Source organism: Globicephala melas, chromosome 11 (genome assembly GCF_963455315.2).
Source record: "Globicephala melas chromosome 11, mGloMel1.2, whole genome shotgun sequence".
Lineage (NCBI taxonomy): Eukaryota > Metazoa > Chordata > Mammalia > Artiodactyla > Delphinidae > Globicephala > Globicephala melas.
The window spans coordinates 66,304,318-66,331,798 of NC_083324.2; the positions used below are offsets into that span (position 1 = coordinate 66,304,318).

A 27,481-nucleotide genomic window follows, 5' to 3' on the forward strand; every position below is an offset into this window, starting at 1 on the left:
TTTTGGCTGCACTGGGTCTTCGTTGCTGGGTGCGGGCTTTCTCTAGTTGCGGTGAGCGGGTGCTGCTCTTCATTGTGGTGCACGGGCTTCTCATTGCGGTGGCTTCTCCTGTTGCGGAGCACGGGCTCTAGGCGTGTAGGCTCGGTAGTTGTGGCTCGCGGGCTGTAGAGCACAGGCTCAGTAGTTGTGGCTCACGGGCTTCGTTGCTCCACGGCATGTGGGATCTTCCTGGACCAGGGCTCGAACCCGTGTCCCCTGCATTGGCAGGCAGATTCTTAACCACTGTGCCACCAGGGAAGCCCGGAACTTTCTTAAATGGGGATTCTTCTTGCCGTGTTATGAACCAACATGAGGAACTGCTTTCTGAACATTATGAGGAAAGCAGAGTGATGCATGAAGTTGGAAAGGGGGTCTACAGTTATATGCAGGAGTAAAATGAGGCTCCAGATTACTGTGCTCTGCGACATGGTAGCCACAAGCCAGCCACGTGTGGCTATTGAAACTGAAAGTAATTAAAACCAAATAAAATTTTAAATTTGATTCCTAGATTGTAATAACCATGTCCCAAGTGCTCAGTAGCCACATGTGGCTAGTGGACAGCACAGATGTAGAACTGTTCCATCAGCGCAGAAATTTCTATCAAATAGCGCTGCTCATAAAGGATTCAGCAGAACCAGGCATCAATGGGCAATCCACAAGAGAAAAGTGCAGAGAGGAGGGTACAATGAGAGACAACAGGATACAGCAATGAGATGGTTAAGTAAGCACAAGGGCGGTCTATAATTAAATGCCAAAACAAGTCACAAATACACATGTATAATAACTGATCCACGCAACCCTCCCTCCCCCAAGGGTCATTCTTAAGCGCATAAAACTCGAGAAGCCGGAAAAGGCAAGGAGAATCAGCAGAAGGCAGGCAGGGAAGGGCGAGCCACCGCTGGGGAGTGCTGTCCCTCTCTCTCCCTTCTTCCTGGCACAGTTTAGTTTAACTTGTGGGACAAGGTTCCCAGCCCGACAGGTGACCACGAGTCAACTGTACCGACAGAGGAGCGTTTGCGGCGGCCTGTCTTGCTTAAAGCCTTGAGGTCCTTGTAAAGGGAGTACGCATACTTGGTGACGAAGGACAGACAGAAGAAGTGCAGGATCATTCGGGAGACCTGGAAAATCAAGTGCAAGTACCTCAGCTCCTTGAACTGCTCTTTGATGGTCCCGTTGGTGAGCAGGACCACGGAGAAGCTGAGGAGCTCATAGGTGATGATCCACATGGTGTAACACAGCAGCCCCACGTAGTTGCTGATGTGGATGCAATAGAGGAACAAGGAGCTGACCATGAGGGTGATGGTGGATAGGCAGATGTTGATGTGCTTCTTGTAGGTCGTGACCCAAGAGACTAGCTCAGACTTTGTCTCCTTGTAGATGCTGAAGTTGTCCTCGTAGCCGATGTATGCAACCTCGTTCACTTCAAAGATGAGGAACTGGATGGTGTTGAGGATACAGAAGATGCCCATCATGAAGGAGAACTTCTTGTCATTCATTTTATACTTGTTTTACCGGAGCATCGGCTGCAGAAAAAAAAAAAATTGTGGAGATACCTGACAAGAGGGCAGTGGCTAGCCCAGGACAAATCCTCAAGCCACTAGATGTAAATGGAAGAGCTAAGAGTAATAAGGGTATATAGACAGACAATGGGCTGGAAGTCAAGGGACACGGGCTCTGACGCTGCTCTGGCCTCACTAGCTACAGGTGAGCACATCACTGGGAAGTGAGGGCATCACTGGCTTGGAATAATCTTCAGGTAGCTCTGCTCTTCCAGCAGCAGCCATGCTTTAAGGTGGCACAAAGGGTACTCCTGTTGGTGTCAGGCTTGTGGGAATTAGGAAGTTCCTGTATCTGGAATAATGGTAGAGTCAGTTCTGGGCTCCTACTGGGATATTCGTTTCTCCGAAGAAACACATTTTCTCAGAAAACTAGCATGGCTTCTCAAGGACCTAGAATCATCCCTGACCTTCCCCTCGGCCCCCTTTTCTTCCCTTCCAAGCGCTTAAAAATGTAATTTCCCTGAGTTACTCCCTTGGTCTGACCCAGAATTGTCCCAAGTCACAGGATTCAGCCAGCAGTGAATGGAATGGGAGAAGGTTTACGGATCCAAGGCTGACTATCTCGTTTGCCCAGGGTGAAGGTGCCACAACGATAAGCCAGGTCGTTCAGGCGAAAATCTAGCAGGCCGACCCCCAGCTGCAACCTAGGTTAGACCTGAACTCTAGCGGCTAGCTCCAGCCAGGGTGGAGCTGCCTAGCTCCCACGTAGACCTGTTGAAGGTATTTATGGCGGAGGGCCCAAGGCTGTGGTAGGGCAGGCCCTGGAGCAATCGTCCCTCCCAGATCCTATCGCCTTCTTACTGGCTCCCAGTTGGGAGAACTCCAGAGCAAAGCTGCCTCCTCTTCATTCCCCACACTGGCCAGCTACCACTGTGAGGGCAGAGAGAGGGGCAAGAGTCACACACGAGGGGAACGCGTGCAGGCCTCTGGCTGATGTGTTTCCGATGAGGGACAACCAGTTGGAAGCTCGGCATGGTTTCCTTCTAAGGTCGCTGGACAGGGCTCCTCTTCAGTCCTGTCAGAGCACAGACAGGCTGCCATCCGCCTCCCTCCAGCCTTCTCCTCGCTCACTCTATCAATCCCAAATATTCTTTTTTTTTTTTGTCAGTAGCAATTGTTTTATTGCTATGATAAAATATACATAACATAAATCTTACCATTTTAACCCTTTTTCAGTGTCCCATTCAGCGGCGTTAAGTACATTCATACTGTTGTGCGAGCATCACCACCCCCACCTCAACTTTTTCATATTCTCCAAGAAAGAACTCTGTACTCATCAGACACTAATTCTTCCTCCCTCATCTCCTGCCAGCCCCTGTTAATTCTACTTTCTGTCTGTATAAATCTGACTACCTCTAAGTACCCCATATAAATTGAATCATACAGTATTTGTCTTTTTGTGTCTGGCTTACTTCACAGCATAGTATTTTCTTTTCTTTTTTTAGGTTTAAAAAAATTTTTATTGGAGTATAGTTGACTTACAATGTTGTGTTAGTTTCTGCTGTACAGAAAAGTACATCATTTAGACATATATCCACTCTTTTTTAGATTCTGTTCCCATATAGATCATTACAGAGTATTGAGTAGAGTTCCCTGTGCTATACAGTAGGTCCTTATTAGTTATCTATTTTATGTATAGTAGCATGTATATGTCAATCCCAATCTCCCAGTTTATCCTTTCCCCCACCAGCACAGTATGTTCAAGGTTCAGCCCAAATATTTTTACACCTTATTCCCCACCAACCTCCCAACTGTGTGTGACTCCACAGTTCAGTCCTTGAGACACAGACCTCTCACTGCACCCCAGGCCCTGAAGGGTCCCATGTCGGGTGGGAGAGGCAGTGTGCTGGCCGGTGGATAGCTGCACCGATACTTCCCTGTCCGCATCAACTAAACCTCATCTCTATTCACAGAGCAGCTTCCAGAGCATTTAAGAAAAATCTTTCTTGCTCCTGTGGGGGCCATGCGTCAGAAAGGGGGCAAACGTGGATGCAAGCAGAGAAGTTGAGAGGCTGTTGAAAGAAATGGGGTGAAGAGGGATGTGGGGTTGTGTGTTTGGGGCCTGGGGCTATGCGAGAAGGAGTCTGGAATGAGCACCTGGGTGGAGGGTGGCCCATGCACTGAGCTGGAGAGCATGGAGGAAGGAATTATTTTTCCTTATTATGGGGGTGGGGAAGATGATGAGGACATTTTTGGGAAATGGTGGGTTTGAATTCCCCTGGGACATCCAAATAGACATGTCGACCATGAAGTCACCTCCATCAACCTGGAACTCAGAGGGAATCTGAGCATTTGTTTTTGAAATATAACTTGGCTGGATATAGGATTTTTGATTAACAGTGGTTCGGGGGAGCACTTTGAATATGCTATTCTCCCACTACCCTCTGGCTTCCATTGTTTCTGCTGAGAAATCAGCTGTTAATCTTATTGGGATTCCCTTATTAAGTGACGAGTGACTTATTTCCCATGCTGTTTTCAAGGTTTTCTTCTTGACGTTGACTTGAGCATTTTTATTGTGCAGTGTCTGCTTGTGGATCTCTTTGATTTATCCTAATTGAAATTCATTGAGTTTCCTGGATGTGTAGGTTAATCTTTTTCAATAAACTTGGGAAGTTTTCAGCCATTTTTTTCCTTAAAATATTTTTTCAGTTCCTTTCTCTCTCTCCTCTTCTTCCAATACTCCCATTATGCATATGTTGGTTGGTATGCTTAATAATGTCCCACATTTCTGTGAGGCTCTGTTTATTTTTCTTCACCTCTTTTTCTCTCTGTTCAGAAAAACAGATTGCATAATCTCTACCACTTATCTTCACTAATTATTCCCTCTGCCACTTCACACCTACTGCTGAGCTTCTCTAGTGAGTTTTTCATTTCAGTTATTGTACTTTTAAACTCCAGAATTTCCATTTGGTTCTTTTTTTATAACTTCTATCTCTTTATTGATATTCTCTATTTGATGTGAAATTGCCATTGTATTTTCCTTTACTTTTTAAAATTATGGTGGGACTTCCCTGGTGGCTCAGTGGTTAAGAATCTGCCTGCCAATACAGGGGACACAGGTTCGATCCCTGGTCCAGGAAGATCCCACATGCCTTGGAGCAACTCAGCCCGTGCGCCACAACTACTGAGCCTGTGCTCTAGAGCCCATAAGCCACAACTACTGAGCTTGTGTGCCACAACTACTGAAGCTCACGCACCCTAGAGCCCACGCACCACAACTACTGAGCCCGTGAGCCACAACTACTGAAGCCCAAGCTCTCTAGGGCCCATGTGCCACAACTACTGAGCCTGCATGCTGCAACTACTGAAGCCCGCATGCCTAGAGCCCGTGCTCTGCAACAAGAGAAGCCACCACAATGAGAAGCCCATGCACCACAATGAAGAGTAGCCCCCACTCACTGCAACTAGAGAAAGCCCACATGCAGCAATGAAGACCCAATGCAGCCAAAAATAAATAAAAAATTAATTTGTATTCTGTACCCTGGTGCCAAATAGTAATACAGAGACAGAATTTCAGAGGAAAGAGAAAGAGTAGCTTTATTTCTTTGCCAGGCAAAGAGGGAACACAGTAGGCTAGGCCTCAAAAACTGTGCCCCTTCCCTGGGGAATAGGGAGAGGTCTTATAGACAGGGCTTGTGGTGGGGGGTAGGTGATAAGGATCAAGGCAATGTTGGGCTTGCATTCTTCTGATGGGTTGATGGTGAGGTAAGTAGGGGTCAGCATCATCAACCTTCAATTTTCAACTCCTCTGGGGTCCACATGCTTGTGGGCAGCATACCATCATTAATCGTTACCTTCTCCCACCTGGAGGGGGTTTCAGTATCTGAAAAACAGCTCAAAGATATCTTTGTGTGACCTTATCCCAAGGCTGCACTATTGTTTCTCTTGACTGTTTGTTTCTCCCTTGTCTGGCATCCCCTCCCTTTCCTAAATAACAACTGCTTGAATCTGTCCATTGGAAGTCGGGGAAGGTAATGGAGGCTGAATGAAGGCTATTTCCAGTAATCAAAGAAATGGGGGACACAGAAAGGCTCTGTGCCCAGGAGCCCCACAGGGCCCTGCTCAGTGTCACTGGCTGGATTATTTTAGTAAATTACATTCTTCCCCCCACCCCACCCCCTCACCACCCAACACCCACATGTGAAGCCTCTGATGTTGCTTCTCATAGAGGTGCAGCTTAGGATATGCCCACAGTGATTCTAGGATAACAGTGGTTTTGCCAGAACTCTTCCCCCTCTTTCTTTGACCACACCCAGCTGTTAAGGCCTACTAATTGCTGGCCGATTGCCCTATTGTTTTCAGTACTGACATGGGGTATAAATTGTGCCATAGACCATCCAATCAAATTCAGTCTCCTCTGAAGTAATATTTCCAGAAGTCAGTGTTTGATGTTTGTTCTGACCCCAGGAGGGCTTCTTCCAATTGTTTCTTTCCCCACTTCTCTCTTGAAAACTAGCTAGCCTACAGTTTAGCCTGAATCTTCCTGTGTGATCTACACATCTCTCAATTACCTTTTGCCACAACTGTCACTATTTAGAACACCTTTAGGCTTGAACTTCTTGCTCTGTTGTAAAGAAAACCAGTTCCTTTGGGGGAGAGATTGCAAATATCTGTTTTATGGCTTACTTCTCCCCAGCCTCAGCTAAAACCTCTGGTCCACGGCTCTGGCATTGGGGGAGGGGACAACTGTATGCTTCTGTCTTAGTGATACTCCTGCTTTAGGAGCTGAGTGCTCTGTGGGAAAGGGAAGACCGTAGTCTGGGGTCTTCCTGGCTTGCCTCTCCTGTCATTGGAACCACTACCTTACAACCTGGGGCAAGGGCAATTGGGGCCCCAATATTCTCAGTGGTGCCACACCTAAGGTAATGCCTCCATCCCATGAGTAGGGACTAGGCATCAGAAGGGAGCCCCCACCTCTTAGCCTCAGCAACAGGTACCTGGGACACAAGGTGAGAAATGCCAATGTCTGGCTCCTCCTGGGAAGAAAACCCTGACTGGGGGGATAAGGGAAAGGGAGCCCTGTGTTCTTGGCTGCACCAGTCTGGAGTAGAGTTTCTACCTGGCTGAGCTGGGAGAGGGGCAGAAAGAAGTGGTTTTGAAACCGTGTAACTCAGATTGGGACTTGAACCCATGGCCTTTTTTTTTTTTTTTTTTTTTTGTGGTACGCGGGCCTCTCACTGTTGTGGCCTCTCCCGCTGCGGAGCACAGGCTCCAGACACGCAGGCCCAGCGGCCATGGCTCACGGGCCCAGCCTCTCCGCGGCATGTGGGATCTTCCCGGACCGGGGCACGAACCTGTGTCCCCTGCATCGGCAGGCGGACTCCCAACCACTGCGCCACCAGGGAAGCCCCCATGGTCTTTTAACTGAGATCACACCTGGTCTCAAGACATAATGAAGTTCAGGGACCTCCCTGGTAGAGCAGTGGTTAAGAAACCACCTGCCAATGCAGGGTACATGGGTTCGAGCCCTGGTCCATGAAGATCCCACATGCCTCGGAGCAACTAAGCCCATGCGCCACAACTACTGAGCCTGCGCTCTAGAGCCTGTGAGCCACAACTACTGAGCCCATGTGCCACAACTACTGAAGCCTGTGCACCTAGAGTTCCGCAACAAGAGAAGCCACTGCAATGAAAAGCCCGCCCACCGCAACAAAGAGTAGCCCCTGCCCACTGCAATTAGACAAAGCCCACACACAGCAATGAAGACCCAACACAGCCAAAAATAAATAAATAAAATAAAATAAATAAATTTATATATTAAAAAAAGATGACAATAGTGGGCTTCCCTGGTGGTGCAGTGGTTAAGAATCCGCCTGTCAGTGCAGGGGACACAGGTTCGATCCCTGGTGCAGGAAGATCCCACATGCTGCAGAGCAACTAGGCCCGTGTGCCACAACTACTGAGCCTGCGCTCTAGAGCCTGTGAGCCACAACTACTGAAGCCCACGTGCCTAAAGCCCGTGTTCTGCAGCAAGAGAAGCCACCGCAATGAGAAACCCGCACACCACAACAAAGAGTAGCCTGCGCTTGCCGCAACTAGAGAAAGCCTGTGCACAGCAACGAAGACTGAACGCGGCCAAAAATAAATAAAATAAAATAAATACATTTATTAAAAAAAAAAAAAGATGACAATACTACCTAAAGCGATCTACAGATTCAATGTAATCCCTATCAAAGTCCCAACAGGATTTTTTTTAAGAAATAGAAAAATCCATCCTAAAATTCATATAAGATCTCAAGGGACCCCCAATGACCAAAACATCCCAAAATTCATATAAGATCTCAAGGGACCCCCCAATGACCAAAACAATCTCAAAAAAGATGAACAAAGTTGAGGGTCTCACACTTCCTGGTTTCAAAATGTATCACAAAGCTATATTAATCAAACATGTGAATGTCTGGCATAAAGGCAGACATACAGACCAATAGGATAGAATAGAGAACCCGTAAATAAACTGTTGCATATATGGTGTTATGGACAAAATTGTGTCCCCCACCCCAAAATTGATATGTCGAAGCCCTAACCCCCAATGTGACTGTATTTGAAGAGGTGGCCTTTAGGGAGGTCATAAAACTTAAATGTTGTCATAAGGGTGGGGTTCTAACCCAGTAAGATTGGTATCCTTATAAAAAGACGAAGAGATACCAGAGAGCTCACTCTGTCTCCCAACCTGTGTACAGAAGAAAGACCATACGATGACACAGAGAGAAGGTGGATATCTTCAAGCCAGGAAGAGAACTCTCACCAGAAACTGAATTTGCTGGCACCTTGATCATGTATCTCTAGCCTTTGTTTTTTAAGCCACCCAGTCTATGGCATTTTGTTATGGTAGCTTGAGCAGACTAATACATATGGTCAAATGATTTTCAGCAGGGTGACTAGACCATTCAACGGGGAAAAGGACAGTCCTTCCAACAAATGGTATTGGGAAAACTGGATATCCACACACAAAAGAAGGAAGTTAGACCCTTACCTTACACCATATACAAAAATTAACTCAAAATGAGTCAAAGGCCTAAATCTAAGAGTTAAAACTATGAAACTAAGGGGAAAGCTTCATGACATTGGATTTGGCAATGATATCTTGAATATGACACCAAAAGCATAGGGGAAAAAAGGAAAAAGAAATAAATTGGACCACACGAAAATGAAAAACTTCCATGCATAAAAGGACACATCAAGGGACTTCCCTGGTGGTCTAGTGGGTACGACTCTGCGCTCCCAATGCAGGGGGCCTGGGTTCGATGCCTGGTCGGGGAACTAGATCTCACATGCATGCTGCAACTAAGAGTTCACATGCCACAACTAAGAAGCCCACATACCGCAACTAAGAGCCCACATGCTCCAACCAAAGATCCCGCATGCTGCAATGAAGATCCAGCATCCTGCAACTAAGAGCCTTTGCAGCCAAAATAAATAAATAAATAAATAAATTTTAAAAAAGGACACATCAATAGAGTGGAAAGGCAACCCATAGAACAGGAGAAAGTATTTGCTAATCAAATATGTGATAAATAAGAATGTATAAAGAACTTCTATAACCCAACAACAGCAACACAAATAACCTGATTAAACATGGGCAAAGGACTTCAGTGGACATTTCTCCAAAGAAGATATACAAGGACCAATAAACACATGAAAAGATGCTCAACATCACTAAACATTAGGGAAATGCAAATTAAAACCAGAGTGAGATACCACCTCATACCCATTAGGATGGTTACTATCAAAAAACCAAAATAATAAGTGCTGGGGAGGTTGTGGAGAAATTAGAATCTTTGTGCACTGTTGGTGGAATGTAAAATAGTACCTCTGTGGAGCAAAACAGTATGACAGTTCCTCTAAAAATTAAAAATAGAATTATCATATTATCCAGCAACTCCACTTCTGAGTATATACCCACCAGAAGAATTGAAAGCAGAGATTCAAACAGATACTTGTACACCAACATTCACAGCAGCACTAGTCACAATAGCCAAAAGTTGGAAACTACCCAAATGCCCATCAATGAATGAATGGATAAATAAAATGTGGTGTATTCATATAATGGAGTATTACCCAGCCTTAAAAAGGAAGAAAATTCTGACCCGTGCTACAACATGGATGAAACTTGAGGACAACCATAGTCACAGCAGCATTATTCACAATACCCAAAAGGTAGAGGCAACCTAAATGTCCATCAACAGATGAATGGAATATATATTATATATATATTCCAATATATATAATATGCGTATTCATATATATATAATGGAATACTACTCGGCCATAAAAAATAATGAAATTTTGTCATTTGCAGCAACGTGGACGGAACTGGAGGGTATTATGCTTAGTGAAATCAGACAGAGAAAGACAAATACTGTATGTTTTCACTTATATATGGAATCTAAAAAATAAGACAAACTAGTGAATAAAACAAAAAAATGGGCGAAAGATTTGAACAGACACCTTACCAAAAAAGATATAAGAATGCTAAATAAGCACATGAAAAGATGCTCAACATCATGTTATTAAAGAAATGAAAGTTAAAACCACAATGAGATGCCACTATATACTCACTCTCTCTCTCTCTCTCTATGTATATATATATATATATGTATATATATATATATATATATTAGAATGGCTAAAATGAAAAATGTATTGTCTATACGAAGTACTGGCAAGGATGTGAAGGAACTGGAATTCTCATACACTGGGAGTATAAAATGGTACATCCCCTCTGGAAAAAAGTTTGCTAGTATCTTAAAAAGTAAAAATGGTATTTACTCAAGATAAATGAAATCATAAATCCACACAAAGCCTTGTACACAATTGCTTATAGTGTTCTTATTCATAATTGCCCCAAACTACAAACCACTCTATGTCTTTCAGTGGGCAAATGGATGAACAATCTGTGGTACATTCATGCCATGGCATACTACTCAGCCATAAAGAATGAACAATCAATATACATAATGACGTGGGTGAATCTTTAAGGTCTTAGGCTGAGCAAAAGAAGCCAGGCCAAAAAAAAAAAATAAAGATTATATACTGTATGATGCCATTTATGTAAAATTCTAGAAAATGCAAACTAATATATAGGGACAGCAAATCAGTGCCTTGTGATGGCGGGGGTGTGTGGTGCAAGAAGGGGCAGGAGACAGGGATTAGGAGGAAACTTTTGGGGGTGATACATGTGTTCACGAATTCAATTACAGTGATGGTTTCACTGGGATATACTAGTGTCAAAACTCATCAAATTATATTCTTTAAACATGTGCTGTTTACTGTATGTCAATTATACCTCAAGAAAGCTATTAAGTAAACAGACACTTAACATAATGTCTAATGTTTGAAGTAGAGGTTTGCTTGGTTTTTCTTCCATTCTGGTTTAAACTGCTTCTGACAATTTCTGAACCTGAATTCAAAGTGAAGTTTGTTGTTATGTGGTAGTGTGTAATCTTGTACTGTCTTATGTGGTTGGCTAATTGATTCATAAACATGATTTCGTTTCTCCCACTAAACTGAAAAATCCTCAAGGCCAGGCCTCATATTTTATACTTTTCTGTATCCTCCTGCAGTGTCCAGCACAGTGACAGAAAAGTTTAACAAATACCTTTTGATTAACCACAAGTGTCTTTTGTGCTCCTTGAAAAACGTGGGGGGTGGGGAGTCAAGACAGAAAATGAAGTATGATTTTTCTCTATTTTTATTCTTTCACTTATCTGGAATATAGTATAGAGGACATGGGGGGAAAACCGTAACACAAAGCGACCTCAAGGCCCCAACACTATTCTTTGTGCTATGACACTCAGATATAAATACAGGTTTGCCTGTCGCTGGGTTAAATCAGAGAGCTGTGGGTTGAAGCCTGATGAAGATATACCAAGATGAAAGGATTGCCAGACTGCAGTTCAGTTTGATTTCATTCCTCACCCTCTTCGTTTTGACCAATAAGGAGGTAATGACAAGACAAGGAAAGAGGAACTCACAGAGTGCTTGATAATAAGTGTCCTTTAACTAAACATCCTTAATGAGCAGCGTGTTCCAGTTGTGACTATAATCACTTTTCTCTCCGTATCCCCCCAAAAGAGTGGCAGTAGAGTCTCTGCTTGCTGAAAAGTGAAAGAGATGGAAACTGAACTACCATGAGAACCTGGGAGATCTGCCTATCACGGAAAAGGGCCAACGTCGTTCACTATAGTGGCCGGTGGGTAAAGTGTATTATCTTTGATTTCCGCCGTGGGAATTCACTGCCTATAGAAATACGTCTGTTGTAGGAAATGATATTGCCCTGGCTTTGATTTTCGTAGATCATGTAGGCATAGGTGATGACAAAGTACATCCAAAAACAGTGCACCAATATACGGGACACCAAACCAAACCAGCGCATGATTCTGACCTCTCCAATGTTAGAATCATCATTGGTAAGCGTTTGTACTACAATGTTTACAGTTTCATAGAAAAAGATCCAGATGATGTAGATCACCAGGCCCTTGTACATACGGGCATATACTGAGTATAGGAGCAAGAAGCAGATGATGATGGTGATGAAAGATAGGAAGAAGACGATAGTCAAACTCCAGCAGATCATGAACTGTTTTATCAGGATACTTGTACTCTTGGTCTGTGGGGTAAGCTCAGTGCAATTGCTTCTCCTTAAGTACTTCTGTTCGAAGATGAGGTACAAGTCGATGGCCATGATGGTAAAGACCCCTGATAACATGGAGCCCATTTTGGCAGTCATCCCACACCAGTGCTGCCGTCTCATGCTGAGACCTCCTGTGAAGACAAATAACATGGGGGAGAATTCTGATTCCTGCCAATGTGGTAAATTACCAGGGTTTCTGCCTCCTTCCCCAAATTCACTTGGAGAAACAATAGAGAGAAATATGGAAACCAGGCAGTAACAGCTTTGAGAAAGACAGAAGACTGTTTAAAATTAATTGGGAGCGTGAGTGGGGAGGAGGGAGATGAAGTCTGGGCCTTGATGGCAGTGAGCAGATAAATTGGAGAAGTGGCTCTCAATGCCAGCTTCACATTACAGTCACTGAAAGTCAGCACCCCACACCAATTTGAACATTCTCTGGGTAGGACCCAGGTATCAGTATTTTTAAAAACCTCCCTGTGATTTTCATATGTAGGCAGTATTGAAAAACACTGAATAGAAAAACTTAGTTTACATATTTTTAAAATTTATTTATTTATTTTTGGCTGTAGGCTTCTCTAGTTGAGGCACATGGGCTTAGCTGCAGTACGTGGGATCTTAGTTCCCAGACCTGGGCCCCCTGCATTGGGAGCGTGGAGTCTTAACCACTGGACTGCCAGGGAAGTCCCAGAAAAAGTTAGTTTAAATTATGCTCTTATCTCTTCCAGCATTGCTTTGGGCAACCATTGCTGCCCCCTGATGGGGAAAATTGGCCGCATTATCCAGACATTGAGTACAGGTATCACAGGAAAAAAATCAGGGTAGCGCAATAGCCCTGCTGGGGTGAGTTGATGAAGACAATTAGGCTTTGAGCAATCACTCCTCCACTACATACCAAAACTTAAGGAATACAATGAAAGGCGTACTTTAAGGGAAATTTAGAAACTTAGAATAGAATAGCCTTATCATGGAAAAAGAAAAGGCAATAATGAACTAAGCATTCACCCCAAGAAGTAAGGGGGAAAAAAAACAACCAAGGATAAGAACAAAAAACAAAGGAGGGAGAAAATATATAAAAGAACAGAAATCAATAAAAAGGAAGAAAAGATAAAGCAGAGGGTCTTCTGATTGCTAAGGTTATTGGGGCCAACTTGCTGCCAAAAAAAACCCCAACAACTAAAAACTGCTGTATAAAATAGTTTTAAAATATTCTTGAAAGCACAGAAGAGATGACAAGATAAGAGGTAGGAGACCAAAGACTATAGGAATTCAGGAATTGGGACAGGTAAGCAAACATGAAAGTCAAATTTGCTCTGAGGGTATTTGCCAATCTGGGCAAACTTGAATTTCATTATGAGAACTCTGTAGGGTAAGGAGGAATGAAATTAAAGTTCAGCGTCCACCAAGGTGGGGAGTCTATTTTTTTAAATTAATTAATTAATTAATTTAGGCTGTGTTGTGTCTTCATTGCCGTGCGTGGGCTTTCTCTAGTTGCGGCAAGTGGGGGCCGCTCTTCGTTGCGGTGCACAGGCTTCTCATTGTGGTGGCTTCCCTTGTTGCGGAGCACAGGCTCTAGAGTGCAGGCTCAGTAGTTGTGGTTCACGGGCTTAGTTGCTCCACAGCATGTGGGATCTTCCCGGACCAGGGATTGAACCCATATCCCCTGCGTTGGCAGGCAGATTCCCAACCACTGAGCCACCAGGGAAGTCCTGGTGGGGAGTCTATTAGAAGGCCTTCCCTGTATTAGTCATGGCCACAAAGGTCTATGATTAGAGTAAAGGGGAATCAGAAGTAAACTTACCCCCACATCTTGTCCCAAGAGACTCCAAGGAAAGTGAACTTAGTACTACACTGAACATATGCGGGGGCTGCGGGGGGCAGGGGGAACTCTCCTTGAGACTTTGTAATCATAACTAACATTTTTATAGATTTGTAGCCCAAATTACATGAAGTATTCAAAAAAACTTTTAAGTCTAGTTTAAAGTAGTCCTAAACTGAAGTGTCTCTAAGTGCCTGGCAGAAGCAAACTCACGCCTTCTCTGGAAGGATACATCTTTGTGCTGGTCCTCAAAGTATCACCATCAGTAATTTTTCAGGGACAATGACTAGTACATAGTGAAAAATAACTGAGCATACAAGGAACAAGGCACTGTGAGAACCAGCAGAAATAACAGAACTGCAAAAATACCACATTATTAAACAATTATGATTAGGACATTGTTTTGAATTATTTAAAATTTTTATTTTATTTTTAATTTTGGTAAAATACATGTAAAAAAACCTACCATCTTACCCATTTTAAAGTATAAAATTTTATACTTACAATAGTCATCCTAGTGGCTAACAATGAGGACATTCGAATTAGAGAAGTTAGTTAATTTATTTTGTCTAAAGCTGTACATCTGGTCAGTAGCAAAATCAGGATTTGAACTCACACCTGCCTGGCTCTAAAACCAGTCTTAACACTCAACCCACTTGTGCCTTATCTGCCTCAGAGATTTGTGAGCTCAGAGAGCTCAGAGACTCTATTTATCCCACAGCTCCTAACAGAGGGCCTTGACTAGAAAAGAGCCTTGATTAGAGCAGACCCTTTACTAGCTTCCTTCTCCTTATTCTTTTTTTTAAAATATTTATTTATTTATTTGGCTGCATTGGGTCTTTGTCGCTGCATGCAGGTTTTCTCTAGTTGCGGCAAGCGGGGGCTACTCTTCGTTGCAGTGCGCAGGCTTCTCATTGCGGTGGCTTCTCTTGTTGCAGAGCACGGGCTCTAAGCGCACGGGCTTCAGTAGCTGTGGCGCACAGGCTCAATAGTTGTGGCTCGTGGGCTCTAGAGCACAGGCCCAGCAGTTGTGGCACATGGGCCTAGTTGCTCCGCGGCATGTGGGATCTTCCCGGACCAGGGCTCGAACCCGTGTGCCCTGCGTTGGCAGGCAGATTTCCAACCACTGCTCCACCAGGGAAGTCCCTCCTTCTGCTTATTCTTAAATGTTAGTCTTCCTCAGTGCACAAACCAAGACGCTCTTCTTACTTTATACTCTCTTCCTAGGTAACGTCACTTATTCCCGTGGTTCAGTTGCCATCTACACACTGACGACTCCCAAGTCCAGTCCAGTCTTCTACTTGGAGATCCAAACCGGCACACTAAACTCTTCTGCCTCCATTTGGGAACTGTCTTTGGACTGCTCAAGCTCAATATGTTCCAAACTGAGCTTACAATTTCTCCCACCCCACCCTCACCTGCTGCTACGACCTTCTGATATTTCAGTAAATATCAGCGTCCACCTGCCCATTTCCCCATGTACCTGCCTTTCTGTCATTCCCTACATTGAAAAACACTATGTTCCATTTACCCTCCCTCCCACATATCTCTCGAATCAGTTATTGTTTTTCCCATCTCCACTGCCACCACCATAGCCCAATCACCACCATGTCTCCTCTGTGATTAACACTACTTATGCCGTTGTAGTCTTGATATAATCATGCATGGTGACCCAGCCATGTTGGGAGTTTGTGAGGAAAGGCAGTGCTTATGTGTGTATGGGATAAGAAGTCCTCACTATCATGATGGGAAGTCAATAGATAATGTCTAAAAATGATTAATCAAGAAATAGCAGTATAAGTATGTAATTTAGAGATAAAGAGGTACATAGGAGGGGAAATAGAAGAATTGATGTGGTTGCCTGTGGGAAGTATGACTAGGGGTGAGGGGAGTACAGAGGACTGAAGTTTTTATTATAAGCCTTTAAGTATTATTACTACACTTATATAATTTTAATAAAAATAAATTTATGAAGATATAGTTGTTCCATGAATTCCTAATAAATCCAGATCATTAAATAAATCCCACTGGCTCCCTTTTGGCTGGTGTAACTTTAATACAATATGTTCGTAGCCCCAGAAATGGTTTGCTGGCCTCATGGGAGCAAGGTTTGCTGGATAACTCTGTGGTAGTCTGAACCAAGAGCTAAAAATGTTACCATGGAAAGTAGTTGGTGATAGTGCAAAGTCTTTTCTGTTTAATTAATTAATTAATTTATTTATTTTTGGCTGTGTTGGGTCTTTGCTGCTGCGCGTGAGCTTTCTCTAGTTGCAGCAAGAGGGGGCTACACTTCGTTGAAGTGCGCGGGCTTCTCATTGCGGTGGCTTCTCTTGTTGTGGAGCATGGGCTCTAGGCACGCAGGCTTCAGTAGTTGCGGCACATGGGCTCCGTAGTTGTGGCACGTGGGCTCCGTAGTTGTGGCACACGGGCTTAGTTGCTCTGAGGCACGTGGGATCTTCCCGGACCAGGGATTGAGCCCGTGTCCCCTGCATTGGCAGGCAGATTCTTAACCACTGCACCACCAGGGAAGTCTGTCTTTTCTGTTTATTTATGAAATTTTCTGAAAATGATACATCATTTCAACTACTACACAACAAGAAGAGATTCTGATTCTATCTTTGAATAGTTACAACATTTTAAATGGTTTTTAAGTTAAAGATATCTCTACGTAGATTTTTAAATAAACTATGCTAGAAAAATAAAAAAATTAATATAACAGAATATTGTAAAAGAAAGAGTTGATTTTTATCCTTCCACTTCACTTTAACATCATACTTTTTGAACTCAGTAGAAGTGTGTAATGTTTATTTTTTATTTATTTATTTTGTTTGTTTGTTTGTTTGTTTTTGCGGTACACGGGCCTCTCACTGTTGTGGCCTCTCCCGTTGCGGAGCACAGGCTCCGGACGTGCAGGCTCAGCGGCCATGGCTCACGGGCCTAGCCGCTCCAAGGCACGTGGGATCTTCCCAGACCGGGGCATGAACCCGTGTCGCCTGCATCGGCAGGCGGACTCTCAACCACTGCGCCACCAGGGAAGCCCTTTGTTTTGTTTTTTGACCACGCTGCGCGGGCTTGCGACATCTTAGTTCCCCACCGACCAGGAATTGAACCCAGCCCCTCAGCAGTGAAAGCGCAGAGTCCTAACCACTGGACTGTCAGGGAATTCCCTGTTTTGTTTTTTTGGAAGCTCTGCCCTGCCAGGTTCAACCTCAGGGGTAGGGAGGTTCAACCCTGGGGGAGTGAGTTAATTAGTCATGTTCTGAGCCATCCACGGTATCCTGAAAAGGCAAGGGAAGAAATAGATCGTAGACAATGTAAGGGAGGCATCAATATTAAGAACAGCTTCAAATCACATGAAGCTATTAGCAAACCTGGATGTGACAAAGTTAGTCCAGTTAATAACCAGAAAAAAAAATGTAATAGGTACTTTTACACTGAGAATATAATAGGTACTTCAGTAAAGAATGGTTTGAGGATGAATAAACTGCTACATATTCACACAATGGGATGTTAAATGGTCATCAAAATGAATGACTGTAGCAACACACAATTGGAATGAATCTTAGTAATGTAATAGTAAGTAAAAAAAGTACCAAAAGAAGATATAGAGTTAAAAACTATAGATATATATTATACACACACACACAATTTTTGGACTGTATATATAGAAGCAATAAAACTATATAAGGAAAGCAAAGGAATGATGAATTTAGGACTCTAAATTACGATCACCTTGGGCCAGAGGAAGGAAGTGAAATGGGTTGGGCAGCTCATATACTCAGATCTGAATTACTGACAAGATCCTAATTTTATTTTGGGTAGAGGATTTGAGGGTACATATTACTTTATTAAAAATAACTAGTATTTTAAAAGTAATTAAAAGAGCTATGCATGGATCAGTGAGGAATATGTCATGCATCGAGGATTATGATGTCTAATTGTGAGCATATGAAGAACAATAAAAAACACTAAAACAAAACACGGATAATAATAGCATTTACCTTGTAAAGTTGCTGTGAGGATTAAACAAGTTAATATATTTAAAACACTCAGAACAATGCTTGGAACATGGTAAGCACTGTACTATGTAGGAGTTTTTGCTATCATCATTTTTGCTTTATGCCAAGGGGTAACCACTATTTATTATGCATATAAAACTACTATTGCGAATTCCTTGGCAGTCCAGTAGTTATGAAACAGGAGAGAAGGGGGCAGGGCACAACCTTCAAAAGAATGACATAGCCCAAGGGTTCGAAGTAAACTGATTAGAACCAAATAGGTCCAAGATGACAAGCTGAATTCCACTAGACCTTAAGCCTCAATATATGCTCATTGTAACACATCAGCAAGCTAAATGACACACCCACAGGTGCCATGACAGTTCCAAGGCCAACCATAAAGGTCAAAAAGTGGGCAGTGACCCAATTTATGGAAATCCCCACCTCTTCCCCAAAATAGCTGGAATACCCCTCCCACTCATTAGCCTATGAAATTACCCACCCCTATAAAAACTGACAACCCCACATCCTGGGTCCGCTTTCGCCTTCTGAGATGGCCCACACTCTGTCTGTGGAGTGTGTTTCTCTCTAAATAAATCTGCTTCTAACCTGTCACTTTGTCTCTTACTGAATTCTTTTGGCGATGAGACATCAAGAACCTGAATTTCATTAAGTCCTAAAACCAAGTGTGTGATCTCAGTTAGAAGACTGTGGAGGGCTTCCCTGGTGGCGCAGTGGTTAAGAATCTGCCTGCCAATGCAGGGGACATGGGTTCAAGGCCCGGTCTGGGAGATCCCACATGCCACGGAGCAACTAAGCCTGTGCACCACAAGTACTGAGCCTGTGCTCTAGAACCCACGAGCCACAACTACTGAAGCCTGCGCGCCTAGAGCCTGTGCTCCGCAACAAGAGAAGCCACCGCAATGAGAAGCCCACGCACCGCAACAAAGAGTAGCCCCTGCTCGCAACAACTAGAGAAAGCCTGCATGCAGCAACGAAGACCCAATGCAGGCCAAGATAAATAAATGTATTTAAAAAAAAATGAAAATGAATACTTTGCATATATGAGCTCTTAGAGACACATCTTCTACAGTCTCTTGTAAAAAAATCTATCGACTTAAATAAAAAAGCTACTGAGATAATTTATAACCTCTTCTTACTCCCTTTCCTTTGGCTTTGTATACCACAGAATCAGTTCGTACCATAATTGGACACTCTAATGCAAGAAAGCAGTATTTTATTTTATTTTATTTTATTTTATTTTATATTTCCACATGTCTTGTGGGATCTTAGTTCCCCAGCCAGGGATTGAAACTGTAACCCCTGCAGTGGAAGCACAGAGTCCTAACCACTGGACCGCCAGGGAGGAATTCCCTTTATTTTTAAAAAATAATATCAAATCGGACTCAGTTTTCTTCCTCAAGGAGTTAGGGAGAAACTCTATCTCAATCAGTTGTTTTTGTTGTTTATTTTCACTCCCCTCTCTCCTTGCTGGAGTCACATAGAACTCCCAAGTTCATCCAATCCTGGAAACTCGAGGAAGGGCTCTAGACTTCAGGCGGGTGTGGCTGCCCACTGTGAGAGGCTTGATGTCCTAGCCTCAGTGGTCCCACTGTCCACAGCCCCGAAGGTTGTGGCTCACAGCTCAGTCCCCAGCCTGGGGTCCACACAGACATCCTGTCACTCTGGGGTCTGGGAGGGAGTCAAACACAGGCCCCAAGGTGGTCAGAGCCAGGCACCTCTCCATTCCCCAAGGGCAGGGAAATCCCACTTGCTGTAGGGGTTGGGAATGATTCCCTTCTCCCTCATCTTTTCAAATCTACACCCGCTACCCACCCACATCATCTAAATCTCTGCCTTTGAGAGCCTAGATTTTCCAAAACAAAAGTATTTTAACTCTCCAACGGGGGAAGAGATGCTCAGTCATCTTAAACCTACAAAGGAAAAATGCCTGTCATGCTTTGGTGGTGTATCAACCAAGAAGCAGGAAACCAGCCCCGACTCTGAATGAGGCAATTCTGACAACAAATCGCACTGCTGCATACAAAGTCCTCACGATGTGACCCCAGTCCAACTTTCCAGGAACATCTCTGAGCATCCCTTCTCATGTTTATAATACTCTTACTTTCTCAAATATCTTTTCTCCCTTTCTCCACCTGGCTCACTCACACTCATCCCTCAAGGTCACTGGAATCCTCAAGAAGGTGCCAGGGCTCTAGTTTGGCATTTGTAATTCTCTTGGCCTTTCTTTTATGGTTATAAGCCTCACACCAGTATCACAAACAGGAGTGCGACAGTCAGCTCTCTTTGTCTCTTCCATGGGAAGGAAACCACATTCCCGAACCCCCCCAGCAGCCTTCCCTTCATGGCTCACTGGCCAGAACTGGGTCACGTGGTCATCCACAGCTGCAGGGGAGGTTGGGGAAACCAGTTCCTGACAAAGCTGAGTAGAATTGCCATCATTAGTTTAGACATATCATGAGTTATGCCCAGACTGGGAACACAGTTGCCTCACCTCTCCAAAAGATGGGTCCCCTTAACGGGGAAGAAGGAAGGAAATGGCTAATAAAGTCTACCACAGAGATCCTGTTCCATTAATTATCCCTTCTTCCCCAATGACATGGCAAGAACTCTTACTATCTGTTTGCCCCTTCTTCCACAGAAGAAGGATTTTTAGATATACACATGATTGGCCAGAATAAGGTTTGCCTTTTCTGGCCTCCCTTGCAGTTGGGTGTAACTGTGTGACCAATCTCTGAGAGTGGGTTGGAAGGGGGAGAAATGAATGTAACCACCAGGTGTTCAGGAGAAAGTCATGTCGTCCCTTTCCCTCTTCCCAATGGCTGAAACGTGGATGGAGTAGGGAGTCATCTCAGACCAACTGGGCAAGGACGTGATAAACACAGAGAGAAGGATCTAGGCTTCTGAAGATTCCCAGAGCAGGGCTGCCCACTTACTTAGGCTCTTACATGAGAGAGGGAAATGATAAACTCCTATCATGTTTAAAGCCCTGTTATTTTGCAGCCAAACTTATATCCTAATAAACACAATTGCCTCCAATCCTCTGCCTGTAAGCATGCCAAAGTCTTTCCCAGCTCAGACAATCTCTCCTTTGACCCTGTGTCTCTCTCTGATTTACATTCAGGCTTTGTGTTAGGGCAAGCAACAGATACTGGCTCTTGGCTGATTTAAGCAAAAAAGGCATAGCTCATAGATGTGTGGAAAGGACCAGTTATCTATTGCCACAATGATGCTACATAAGCAACCACAAAACCTCAGTGGCATGTAACAATGAACAGTACTTAGTTCACAAGTCTGTGGGGTTCAGCTTATCTGGGGCTGGGCTGAGCTGGGCCGATTTCAGCTGGACTCACTCGAGTGTCTGGGGTCAACTGTTGGTTGGCTAGACAATTTTGTTGATTTTGGCCGAGCTCATTCATGTGCCTGAGGGTCAACTGGCTGTTGGCTGATCTAAGATGGCCTCAGCTGGGATAACTCAGGGAGACTTGGCCGAGGGCCACATGTTTCTCATCATCCAGCAGGCTAGCCTAGACATGTTGTGATGGCAATGGCAGAGGACAACAGTGAGAGTGCTACAGATTGAATGCTTTTTGTCCTCCCCAAATTCATACGTTGAAAATCTAATGCCCAATGGGATGGTATTAGAAGGAAGGGCCTTTGGGAGGTGATTAGGTCATGATGGTGGAGCCCTCCTGAATGAAGAGATCCCAGAGAAATCCCTTGCTCCTTCCACTATGCGAGGACATGGCAAGAAGTTGGCAGTCTGAAACTCGGAAGAGAGCCTTGGCCGGAATCCGGCCACGCTGGCACCCTGATCTTGGACTTCAGAACTGTGAGAAATAAGTTTCTGTTGTTTACAAGACACTCAGGCTGTAATATTTTGTTATAGAATCACAAACAGACTAAGACAGAGAGCAAGTGCAGCCACCCAAGTGCTTTTCAAGCTTCTGCTTGTGTAACGTTTGCGAACATCCATTGATCACAGCAAGTCACAATCGTCAGTCCAGAGTCAGAATGAGAAGGTCCCATGGGACTTCCTGGTGGTCCAGTGGTTAAGACTCTGTGCTCCCAATGCAGGGGGCCTGGGTTCGATCCCTGGTCAGGGAACTAAATCCCGCATCCTGCAACTAAGACCGAGTGCAGCCAAATAAATAAATAAATATTAAAAAAAAAAAAAAGAATGAGAAGGTCTCACAAGATAATACGGATGCAGGGAGAGGTGAAGAATTGGGGCATGAATGCCATCAGTCTACCACACCACATTCAGAGGTTTTGCTTACAGGATGGTAGCCAATATCACACCACAGGGCTGGGCCACTGAAGACACTGCTGCTGCCAGCAATGAGCATTTGATACCATAGTTACACTGAGAGAGAGGCCTTCTAGCACCAGACTCTAGATGTTGCTGTTGCCAGAGCTATTCCCCCAAACTGGGTGTTGCTGTCACAGCTGGCACTGCCCACGAAGAATGGATTTTCTTGTTCTCTTTTTTCTTTGCCTCATAAGCTCCTCCTGATTCAAAGTCTAGTTTGGGAACATTTTATTAGCAGAGCCTATGACATGTGCATATGACTTAGTTCATAAGGAAGGATGGAAAACTAAGTAGCTGCCATTTTTAGCTGCAATACTGGTAGGTGAGCTCTGCTTCTCACAAAGTTTCATAGAGTGAAAAATTCTCCGTACATGGGAAAGGGGTTTATATTACAGGCAACTAAAGAACTAAAACAGAACAACAGTGATGAGGGGGAGGAAGAGGAGGAAACTAGCCTCTCAATCTCTTCACAGCTAAGCTTCTTTCTCTCTCTCTCTCTCTTTTTATTTTTAGGCTGCGCCATGTGTCTTGTGGGATCTTAGTTCCCCAACCAGGGATTGAACCCACGCCCTTTGTAGTGAAAGTGCAGAGTCCTAACCACTGGACTGCCAGGGAATTCCCCTACAGCTAAGCTTCTTGAAAGAGTACACCTAGCTGACTTTTCTCTTCTACTTTTCTTCCATTCCACTTCTATAATAATCAGTTATGGCCACACTAATTATGCAAAACCCAGTGGTTTACAACCACAAGCATCTATTTTTCTCACTCTTGCTTCAGGCTGCAGATCAGACTGAAACAGCTGAATGCTCACCAGTAGTAACATAGATAAACTGTGCTATTTATAAAATGGAATGTTATACAGCAGTGGAAAATGAGGGTAAATCTCAAAACCATCCTGTTGTCTAAAGAATCAAGCAACAGGAGAATGGATACCATACAATATCATTAATATAAACAATACTTTACTTAAGGTTACAAACGTAGGTTGAAAAATATAAATACACAGAGGATGATTAATACAAAATTCTGCACAGTGGTAACACCTGAAGTGGGGAGAAAGGGGAATGCCCAGAGCAAGGGACCTCCAAGAGGCACCTAAGGTACTGGTGATGTCCTGTTGTTGCATAGTGTGGGGAGTGGGTACATGCAGGCAAATGCTATTATCATTCATCAAACTATACATATTAATTTTTTTAAAATTAATTAATTAATTAATTTTATTTTTGGCTGCTTTGGGTCTTCGTTGCTGCGCGGACTTTCTCTGGTTGTGGCTAGCGGGGGCTACTCTCCGTTGTGGTGTGCAGGCTTCTCACTGCGGTGGTTTCTCTTGTTATGGAGCATGGGCTCTAGGCACGCGGACTTCAGCAGTTCGCGGGCTCAGTAGTTGTGGCTCGCGGGCTTAGTTGCTCCGCGGCATGTGGGATCTTCCCATACCAGGGCTCGAACACGTGTCCCCTGCATTGGCAGGCGGATACACATTAGTTTTATACATTCTTTCGTGTATGTGGTATATTTAACATCCCATGAGAAAAACCTACTACAGGTGAGGATGTGAAGCAATGGAAACTCATTGCGGTGAGGACCAATATAAATTGGAAAAACCATTTCAGAGAGCATTTTGCAGAGTCTAGTTAAGTGGAAACTGTGCATATTCTGTGATCCTGCAATATTTTTCTTGGGTGTCCCTAGGTGCCTTAAAGCAATGGGTTTTTCAAACTTTGTGACAACCGCTTACTAAGAAATACATTTTACATTACAATCAAGTACACATAAACACACACAAACACATGTATGTATAAGTGCGTATAAAGTTGAAATTAAAATTTTGCACCACAATGCCTTTTCCTATTACATGTAACATGATCTGACCTTTTCTAATCCTGTCTACTCCTTTTTTTTAACTGAGATATAATTGACACATTATGTAACTTTAAGATATAAATGTTCCTATTTGATTTCATTAAAGGTCACAACCTTTAATGTCAACTCACTAATAGTTGACAAACTGTACTTTGAAAAACACCATAGTAGAGAAAATTTTGCACACGGTAAATGTGTTAAAGAATGTTAATTGAACACTGTTCAAAATAAAAATAACTGGCGATGACAACTGAGGAATATTTACGTAGTGGAACACAATAGGGCAGTTAAGATGAACAAACAAGAGCTCCCTGTGTCAACAGAATGCAGCGTGAAAAAACCCAGTTGCTGAAGCATATGTACAGTGTGTTGCTATTTATAGTTTCAAAACATGAAAAACATGTTTATAGATTCCCACATATATAGTAAAAGTCGACAACATGGATGAGAGTGGATCCTGGTTTCCACTGGAGAAGGAGGGGAATGGGATCAAGGAGGGGCAAAATGGGGACTTATAAGGTTTTTTGTTTCTTAATCTTGTTATTTCTTCTTTTTTTTTTTTGCCACTTGGCTTGCAGGATCTTTCTTTTTTTGGCTGCGTTAGGTCTGTTGCTGCGCACGGGCTTTCTCTAGTTGAGGCGAGCAGGGGCTACTCTTCGTTGTGGTGCGCGGGCTTCTCATTGCAGTGGCTTCTCTTGTTGCGGAGCACGGGCTCTAGGAGTGTGGGCTTCAGTAGTTGTGGCACGCAGGCTCAGTAGTTGTGGCTCGCAGGCTCTAGAGTGCAGGCTCAGTAGTTGTGGCGTTCGGGCTTAGTTGCTCTGCAGCATGTGGGATCTTCCCGGACCAGGGATTGAACCCATGTCCCCTGTATTGGCAGGCAGATTCTTAACCACTGCGCCACTAGGGAAGTCCCGCGGCTTGCAGGATCTTAGTCCCCGACCCGGGACTGGACCTGGGCCCTCGGCAGTGAAAGTGTGGAGTCCTAACCCCTGGACAGCCAGGGAATTCCCTATTCTTTAGTCTTCACTGCAGGGTTGGCAAACTACTACCCGTGAGCCAAATCTGGTGCACTGTTTTTGTATGGTCTGTGAACTAAGAATGGTTTTTACATATTTTAATATTTGGGAAAAAAACTGAAAGAAGAATAATTTGTGATGTGAAAATCATATAGAATCCCAATTTTTGTAGCTACAAATGAAATTTTATTGGAACACAGCCTTGCTAGTTTTACAAAGCCAAAAATTATTTACAGCCTGGACCTTTATAGAAAAATGTTTGCCACCCCCTAATTTATTATGTGACATGTATTTCATAATAATAAAAAATATGGTAGCATTAGAGAAGAATTCTGGAAATAAAATGATGTATAATTCTACTATCTAACAAAATTTTCTAAATTTCTCCATGTTTTCTTCTACTCTGACAAAACCCATATATTTTTATTGAAATCGGGCAAAGACATTTTGCATTCTGCTTTTTCCCTGCTGTACCTCACTTCATAAACCTTTTTGACGCACAATGTAGCATTCAAATTTGCACCATTTAATGACCTAGCATGCTTCAAGTTTACAAACCACACGCCGTAATTTGTGTAACTGCCTTCTCATGTTTAAACCTTTATATTCTTTTGATTTGTCCCGTTTATTATTGGTTACTAGGCAAAGAATACCTTTGTACACGGAGCTTTTCTCCCCCTCCTTTTGACTTACTTTCTTAGAATAAGTTCCTAGGAAAGAAATTCTTAACCTTCCCTCCACTCCTTCAAACTCTAACTACTCTCTCTTCCTTTCTTTACTCCTATAACCTTGCTTCTTCAGTCTTTTTGCTTAGCCCTTTGCCTTCCCTAACATAACTGATCTCTCTCACTTGGCTCTGTCTAGTGGTTGTTTAGGTACCGCAAAAGCTCTCTTGCTTTTAGATCCCAGCTTGACCTCACCGTCCCTTTGGTGGTCCAACATTCTGCAGTGCATTGTGAGGGCTGCTGCTTGCTCTCATTTCTTAACCCTTCCTCTTAGCACAGGGTCCACTCCACTCCTACACTGAGGTTAAAGTCAGCCAGTGATCTCTTTGTAACTTAGTCCAAAGGCTTTTTTCTTGATTTTTATCTCCCCCTGGAGCTGCTACTCTGAAAGGTCCTTCAGGTCTTTCTCTTTCTTTGCCTGCATGTGTCTCTATGCACAGTTTATCTCTTCCATAGAACTTTCTCTAAGGATTGGGATAGCCCACTCTTTTGAGTGTGCATTCAACCCAGACATAGCTCATTCCCTTTGCTCCAAAGAGCTTGCAGGCAGACAATATTGAGAGTCTTCTACTTAGAGTTTCAAAATAATCAAACCTTTGTGATAAATTTAAGGATCATAGGCCATATTGTGCCAAGTAACAGAAGATCTACAAAGTGAGGCCCGCAAATCGGCAGCATCAGTGTCACCTGGGAGCTTGTTAGAAATGCATAACTGTAAGCTCCATCCAGGCCTACTAAATCAGAATCTAGACATTTAACATGATCCCCAGGTGATTCACATGTACATTAACGTATAAGAAGCACCAGTATAGTGGACCAGTGAGTGCCTATCACTAAGAGTCTCCATCAAAAGTACTCCAAGGACCGCTTGGGAACCTCAAACCAATGATTTTCACCTTTAGTTGGGCAAAGTTTGGTGTGACGGTGATCTTGCTGTCACAGCTATCACCCTTTGATGGACAGGTGGCTAGGTGTGTGGCCTCCCTCCTTCATCATTTTAGGTACAGGTTTATCCCTCTGAAGATGCAAAACGGTTTGAAGAGGACAATCTTTCCCAAGCAAGGAAGACTGTTCTTCAACCAAGAGCATAGGTAAGCTTATAGACTCTTTGGTAAAGTGGACACATCCTGCTAGGGGTGAGAAAAATGGTTCCTATCATCTTTTCCAACAAAAAATGTGTGTGAACAACATAGAACCAAAAGACAAGAATAGTTTATACTCTTCATTCTCTCATTCAGTAAATATTAAGCACCTACTGTGTGCCAAGCACTATTCTAGGTGAGAATAGCAGAGAAGAGCAGAGAGCAAAGCAGACAAAATCCTTGCCTTAGTGGAATTTACATTCTAGGGGGTGGAGATGGACAAGAAACAGGTATATAGTACGGAAGGTAGGGAGAGTGCTTTAAAGAAAAATAGAGTGGTGGAGCCCACTATTTAAGGTGGGTGGTAGGGGCGGGTATCCCCAAGGTGAAGACACTTGGGAATATGGAATGTGGAGCAAG

The 27,481-nt window shown here is 43.6% G+C and overlaps 2 protein-coding genes across 2 annotated transcripts in view; both read right to left on the reverse strand.

The window, feature by feature from the left end:
* Window positions 1–980: 980 nt before the first annotated feature.
* Window positions 981–27,481, reverse strand: part of TMEM217B (transmembrane protein 217B) — a 28,719-nt gene continuing 2,218 nt past the window's right edge. The window contains exon 2 of the mRNA XM_030870437.2: window positions 981–1,562. Coding sequence (XP_030726297.1) covers window positions 981–1,535 — 555 coding nt within the window. The 5' untranslated portion in view covers window positions 1,536–1,562. The remainder of the gene's footprint in view (window positions 1,563–27,481) is intronic.
* TMEM217 (transmembrane protein 217) lies at window positions 11,779–12,381 on the reverse strand. The gene has a single exon (XM_030870436.2). The coding sequence runs from the start codon at window positions 12,379–12,381 to the stop codon at window positions 11,779–11,781; it is 603 nt and encodes a 200-aa protein (XP_030726296.2).

Bases quoted from the DNA above. Each gene is read 5' to 3' on its own strand.
- TMEM217 (XM_030870436.2), bottom strand. From the start codon at position 12,381: ATGTTATTTGTCTTCACAGGAGGTCTCAGCATGAGACGGCAGCACTGG.